An 8,057-nucleotide genomic window follows, 5' to 3' on the forward strand; every position below is an offset into this window, starting at 1 on the left:
AGTCCAATTTGACTTTGAACAATTATATTGTGAAAACCAAACCAATTATATCACAACGAATATCACATATCAAACAAATAACTATCTGACTATGATCGATAAAACTTCCAGCTTATTCAACATTGTAGAAATATGTGTTTTATATGTTTTTCAAACATTTGTATCAAGGTCCTTCTCACCCCATAGGCGGGGTAAATTGGGCATTATTCAACCAATGCAAAATATAAATTTCATAGGTGCATTTTTACAGACATAACACTGTAAATAACCTTGATCTGCTATTTCGTCAGAAATATTCATCAGCAGAAATAGAATAACTATTTATTTAACTTATCTCTTGTAAAATTGCTTTTCTATTTCAATTTTACTTTTTTAGTGTAAAGGTGTAAAATAATAGTAGTAATTATTAGTATGGAATTTTTTTGATTATTTTGTACCTACAGCAAACGTTAGAGCAATACTAAAAGATTTTTATATTGATTGACAAAGAAATAATTTGGGTTACTTATACCTAATGATTATGTTGCAATGCCTATCCCAATATATGTAAAGTAAAACGTCAGCTAATTAATGTCAGATTAACATATTTTCATTCTTACTGATTCTGCAAAATGCGCTAAAAAATTGAATCTCGGATTACCAAATGTAACACTTTGCCACGAAAATGCTAAGAAATAGTTGTAATTAAGCAAAGGACACTGATTTTTGACATCTGTATCTTAGATACGTTATCCATCATATAAAATAGAAAATTCTATGAAGAAATAGATATGTAAACCCATAAAATCGCCATATTTTTTATTACTCGATATATATATATATATATATATATATATTTATTTATTTATTATTTGATCATATGTTTACATATTCATTGAATCATTACTAAAGTAAGAAAATATGCTCAATAATAACATACTCTATTACATACGTATAGAAACCTACTTTATAAAATAGACATTACTTTTATATATGATTTGAGAACTAAGGGTTCTATAAGCTGTTATGATGATTTTCTTAACGTTTATAGATGTTTTCATAGATGCCAAACCAAACAGTTGTACCATCTATATGTGAAGAATTTTTTATTATTACAATTTCTGTATCATTGATAAAATTGTTTTTTAATGCACTAATGCCGGGTACAAATTTTTTTCACTTAAAAATATATTGCAATCCATATTTTCAAGTGGAAACCGAGGTACTGCTGCTGGACATCAGGTTGTTGGATGCGGGAATCAAATCTGGAATCTCTGAATAAAACCTCAAAGCTCTGACAATTTACCCACAGAAGAGCCCAATTATTATATGCGCAAGAAAATTTATTGAAGAATTACAAAATAAACCCATAAACATTATTACCCATAAACATTATTACCCATAAACATTATTACCCATAATCATTATTATATTTAGAAAATATAAAATTTTTTTTTTTTTTTTGTTACAATTTATTTTTGTTAATCAAGACTTTAATGTCTTATTTACAAAATTGATATGAGCAAAAAAAAAAAATACAAAAAAAAAAAAAATGCAATACATTGAATATAAAATGAAAAAAGTTGAAATAAAAATTAAATTAAAACAGTAATACAAAAATAATAACATAAATGAACGATGACGTGATGATGTATGCCGCGTACTACGTCAGGACGCGTGCAGACATTGGGCTAGGTGTTTGGTAGATCGGAAGGCCATTTCTTGCTCAATCTTCTTATCGGTCTCTGAATCGCTTGAATTGTAGGATTTGTATGCTGGATTAATTTGTTGTTAAAAGATGAACTTCTAATCTTGATCATTTCGTTGACTGTTGAGATTTTCAAATCCTTATGTAGGCAAAAATTCGAAATATACCAAGGCGCATTAGTAAGGATACGCAGAATTTTATTCTGGCACCTTTGAATGATGTTTATGTTAGATTTGCAAGAGCAACCCCATAGTTCGATTCCATAAGTCCAAATGGGCACTATGATAGTTTTATACAAAAGTACCTTGTTATCGAGAGAGATTTCAGATTTCCTCCCAAAAAGCCAGTAAAAATCTTTTATTTTCAGTTGGATTTGTTTCTTTTTATATTCAATGTGCGTTCTCCATGTCAATTTCGAATCAATGTGCATGCCTAAATATTTAACAGAATTGCATAGTGGAATTATTGAATTGTTCATGATGATAGGTGGACTATTGTGATGTTTTAGAGAAACAATTATGTGCTGAGATTTTTCGATATTGATTTTGATATTCCAATCTAAAAACCATTTTTCGAGACTAGATAAATAATTTTGTAACTGACAAGTTGCTGTTCTAATATCGGAATTGCATGAAATAATTGCTATGTCATCGGCGTAAGTGCATATGGTTAGAAGATCATCTGTGGGCATATCGTTTGTGAAAAGAAGATAAAGTACAGGGCTTAGCACACTGCCCTGTGGTACCCCGCATTCTATATTTCTGATGCTCGAAGTCACATCTTTAATTTTGATTCTAAATTTTCTATTAAGCAAATATGAGCTTAAGATATTGAAGTAGTTTGGAAAAGTTGTTTTGATTTTATATAGGAGTCCTGAGTGCCAAACCTTATCGAAAGCCTGACTGACATCTAAGAATACGGCTACACTGTGTTCCTTTCTATTCATGGCTTCAAGAATACGAGACACCGTTCTGTTGCATTGTTGAATTGTAGAGTGATTTTTTCTGAAGCCAAACTGATGGTGAGGAATCCAACTATCATTCGGATGATCTTCTGATAATCTCTGCAACAAAAGTCTCTCTAAAATTTTCGATAATATCGATAAAAGACTGATAGGACGGTATGAACTAGCAGGTGATGGTTTTTGTTTGGTTTAGCGATCATAATAATTTCTGCAGTCTTCCACGCTGTGGGCCAATAATTGTATTGAAGTATGGCGTTGAAAATATTTGTTATATATAAGATACCTTTTGTAGGCAATTCTTTTAACATCTTTGGAGTAATTTTATCCATACCTGGCGAAGATCTATTTTTTATCCTTTTTATTTCACATAAGACATCATTTGGTGAAAAATGTCCTAACGGTGTAGAATGTATGGGTTGATTTACGAAATTGTTAATTAAATTATTCTGGGAAATATTTCGAGCGCTAAAAATGCTACTTAGATGATCAGCAAATGCCTCCGCTTTTTCTTCGTTGCTTTTTGCCCAAATGAATCCGTTTTGGTTGGTTATTTTCAGAGGAGGGTTTTGTTGTAGGGGTTTTCTTTTGTTTCTGATTGGTTTCCATATGGAATTATCGTACCTATTTAACTGCAATATATACGACCTGAATGTACAATTCTTCCATTCTTTCATTTTTTTCCTCAGCGTGTTATTGAGATGATTAAGCGATGTCTTATCCGTTGGTAGATGAGAATGTTGCCAGGTTCGTCTTGCTCTTCGTTTCTGTGCAATTAGCTTCTTAATTTCTTGCGGAATTATTAGATTATCATTTCTTGGATTAATGTTCGGGGTGATCTGCTTGGTTGTCTCACGTACAATCTCAGAAAAATAATCTATATTATTTTCTATATCAATAACGCTTGTAGGCCTAGATTTTGGAAATAATTTGAATCAAGTATGGATTTGAATTGAATCCAGTTAGAAAGATTGTTGTGTAGAATATGATTGTTGATAACTGGAGCAGGAAATGTGCTAAACGTCACAAGTATTGGAGAATGATCTGAAGAGAGATCGTAACTAGATTCAATATTGAAATTTGAAAGATCAATACCTTTCACAATAAAAAAATCTAAAAGGTCTGGAACTTTAGTAGGGTCAGAAGGCCAATAAGTTGGACTGCAAGTTGAAATAAAGGAGAGGTTATTTTGCCCTATGGCTGCATGAAGAATCTTTCCTTGGCTGTAGTCAGTCTAGAACCCCAGGCAATATGTTTACAATTAAAGTCACCACCAATGATAAATTTATTACCTAATTGAGAGAAAAATGAAGAAAACTGAGCACAAGAAATTTTGAATCTTGGTGGACAATAAACAGCAGAAACACAAAAATTATATAAATTTGTTTCAACAGAAATTTGAGTTGCTTGTAGAAAATCATCAGAAATATTTGGTAGAACAAAATGCTTTATATTATTTTTGATTAATATAGCCGAACCGCCGCGAGCCCTGCCACTTGGGTGATTTGAATTATAAGTAGTGTAGTTATAAATTTTGAAGTAATTTTAGAAAATATAAAATGAGCCCAATAATTACTTGCTCCATTACATACGTAGGGTAGGGCAGGAAAACAAAGGTCCAATTTCACTTTGAGCAATTATATTGTGAAAAGAGAAGACCAGATCAATAATATCACAACAAATAACAAATATCAAACTAACAAATATCTGACTATATTCAGGAAAACTTCAGCTAAATCATCATTGTAGCAATGTGTTTTTCTGTTTTTTTTTTCAAAAATTTGTCACATTGTTCGTTTTTCCTATAGACGGGGTAAAATGAAAAAAACCAAAAATAACATGCATCTTATAAAATAATTAGATAAAGTAGTACTCACAAACAAACAAAAAACTTACAACAAAAGTAAATACTTTAGTTAAGAATTTTCAAACATTAGCGTTTATCTCCTGATAGCAAACGTCGTAAGATTCAAGTTGATGGCTGGTTATACATTTTATTTCCTCTACTTTCTAATAATGTTTTTAAAAACTTCTTAACTTTACTTGTTTTTGTGACATTGGTGGTGGACCTATTTACCCGCAAACCTTTGAGCCTCGCTCTACCCTATATAAACCTACATTATATTCAAAATCGGCAGCTATTTCATATCATACAAATTGATGTTAAAATTAAAACATCAATTAATAAATAGAGAATTCTGATTGAGAACGATATTCAGGATTTGACACAGTGTATCATATAATAGGAATAAGTAATTAAGGAAATAGACTTCATAAAAAGTATAAACTTTCTTCAGAATGTTTTCAATGAACTATGTATAATTTATAATATTAATTGAATAATTAAATAAATAAATGTTACAATTATAACATTAATTATACTTGATGGATCATAGACAATTGCTGTACATTTTTTATAGCACCTACTTGATAAATTTAACAGTATAAGACTCGTTGCCTTATCGCGTATTTATTTATTAAATAATTGTTGGGTACATACTGGTCTAAGATAGTTGACAACGTAGAATATAGATTTCACCATTACAACGGTACAAATGGAGAACAAATAGACTTCGATCGTAATGACGTATGTTGCAGCATATGATATATTATTTTGTGGCATATCAGAATAATAATTCTCTACTAATAAAAACCTTGGCGCAGTATATTTTATGGCTTATATATTCGATAATAAGAGATTTCTTAATTACGATAGAAAGAAATATACTGATTTCTGGTATGTATAGGTATATAAAGTATATAAAGTAGATATATAAAGATTCTAGTATATAAAATAGGTAAACTATAACAGCAATCGCGTAAAAATCTAAAATGAAAATGTTTGTATATCTTTACGTTTCAAAGATTTCTGAACAGTTTGGCATAACTTAAAAAAATGATGCATGTGTGTGTTTGGCGTGCGTGCGTATGTGTGTGCGGATACAAATTTTCGTCCATGATTTCGAGAATCCACCGATTGATGGAAAGACGTACCAATTAGTTTTCGGTAAAAGAAGAACCAATGGCTAAAAAAATTCCAAAAATGACAATTTACAGAGTAGTTCCAAAAATTTGCCTTGATTAAATCTCTAGTTTTAATAATCAAATTACATGTTCAGAATTACAAACTGACTGGCAACAAATGTGCGTTCTCCGGAAAACCAATATGTTGGCTTGTAAACATCATTGCATGTAAAAATCGCGACTTTTTTAACTACATTCACAAGCAGCATGTGTATAATTATTCAAAACAAGTAAAACTTGTTTAGTCTAATTGTACGATACATTGCAGTCCATTTTCATAACCATAAATATGTGAATTTTTTAATGAAATTGATTTGTGTAAGAGAGAAGGTTTATGTAATTTATATTTATTAACAAAGTCTAGTAATCGGGCATAACATCAATAAAATACATGAATTTCTTTCATTTTTTTTTAAATCCATACGTTTCGGCTATAATCCTAGCCTTCATTCAGTGGAAAAATTAGTTAAGCTTAGTGTTAAATTGGACGATTTTAATAATCCATGGTATCATGATATAGTAATGCACTACGCACTATGTTTTATAAATATTAAACTTGTAATTACACAATATTTAGACAAAATACTAATTTAAAAAATCACAAATGGATAGTGTGTTGTTCGTAGACTGGTAGAAGATATAAACAACGAATAACACACTAACCATTTGTGATTTTTTAAATTAGTATTTTGTGGAAATATTGTGTAATTACAAGTTTAATATTTATAATACATATCCTGATACCATGGATTATTAAAATCTTCCAATTTAACACCAAGCTTAACTAATTTTTCCACAGAATAAAGGCTAGGATTATAGCCGAAGCGTATGGATTTTACATAAATTTTTGAAAGAAATTCATGTTTTTTATTGATGTTATGCCCAATTACTAGACTTTGTTAATACATATGTCAACATCAAATTCAGAATCATAGAAAATAATTTATATTGTACTTAACTATTTTCGACTACAATTGCTAACTAATAAAAATAGCAATACATCTTGTAAAACAATTAAATAACGTATACTTAACATTTATATTCAGACATTAAACTAAATGTAAGAGCTCAACACCAAAAAAACTACAAACGAATAAATACTTTTGTTATGAATATTAATACATAGCCATTTATCTCCTGATGGGGACGTCGTAAGAATTATGGTAAGAGACAGTTACACAACTTTTGCCTTCTACTTTAAAATAGTATCATTAAAAAATTATATACCTTTCCTTACTTGTTTTTGAGATAATAGTGGTAGACTTTCGTACCCGCGGACCTTTAAGACACTCTTTACCCTGGTTTGTCAATAAATAATACTCTTGAATATTTTCTATGAATAACGCTTATAAAGAATTCTAATTTATAATAGTATTGTTCTTTAATATAATAGTATAATTCTATACTTCACTTGTTTTTGAGATAAAAGTGGTAGACTTTCGTACCCGCGGACCTTTAAGACACTCTTCACCCTGGTTTGTCAATAAATAATACTCTTGAATATTTTCTATGAAGAACCCTTATAAAGAAGTTACGCGATTTTAAACGCGAAACTATGTTGAAATTATAACTGATGATACATGATAATTTGTCATAGTTATAAGCTTTACATATGAAGCGAGTTGGAAAACTTTTAACAAGCACTTTTTCTCTTGTATAATAAGAAGTATAGTCATGGCCCATATTGATATAATAATATAATCAATGTCTACTCACAAAATCCTTGTCTGACTATTCCCGTTGACAGTTCAATAGTTCTAAGTGCAGGAGCAGGATCCGCTACCATGCGGATACTGGTGTGAGCGGCTGCACTGTTATTCAAAACAACCGAATTATTTCCCGTCAGTTGTGGTGGCGGCGGCGTGGGCGCATTCTTCACGTGCAGCGGCAGATCAGGCAATCTGTTCTGCTCCGTCCTATTGTTTCCAGGATTCACTTGCACACTTTCAGTATTTAATACTGCAGGAGATTCCGTATCATTATTGACAACTGTCGGCAATTTGTGATTTTCGACGTCCGCTGTCTCGTCGTCGAATTTGACCCATGTCGACGGTCTCGCTTTGGCCGCCGTCGCGTCGACGGCGTCCGTCGATGGTTTCGTCGTGTCACCTTCCGACATTTCCGACACCGCACATATGTGTAAGCACTAAGTTTTCACTAGAATGGATTATAAAACACACAACACCGTTGCAACAACCGCTCACGACGTGGCTTTTCGAATAGCTTTCCCGAGCGCACGCGATACGTGTGATCACAGGTAGGTGCACGAATTGACTGACTTCACTGAATGCCGCGAATGCGAGCGCAGTAGGTCGCATGATTGTTTCGAGCCTCGCTTCTGCTCGCCACGCCGCGAACGTGGTAAAGGTGGGAGCACGTCTGCAC

General features: G+C 31.7%; 1 protein-coding gene across 1 annotated transcript in view; it reads right to left on the minus strand.

The window, feature by feature from the left end:
• Positions 1–7,791, minus strand: part of LOC113367434 — a 74,928-nt gene extending 67,137 nt beyond the window's left edge. Inside the window, exon 1 of the mRNA XM_026609043.1 lies at positions 7,389–7,791. Within this exon, the coding sequence (XP_026464828.1) occupies positions 7,389–7,791 (403 nt within the window). The remainder of the gene's footprint in view (positions 1–7,388) is intronic.
• Between the last annotated feature and the right edge of the window lie 266 nt (positions 7,792–8,057).

Source organism: Ctenocephalides felis, unplaced genomic scaffold (assembly GCF_003426905.1).
Source record: "Ctenocephalides felis isolate EL2017-DRISC unplaced genomic scaffold, ASM342690v1 CF-g0.4_SCAFFOLD_01170, whole genome shotgun sequence".
In the NCBI taxonomy this organism is placed as follows: Eukaryota; Metazoa; Arthropoda; class Insecta; order Siphonaptera; family Pulicidae; genus Ctenocephalides; species Ctenocephalides felis.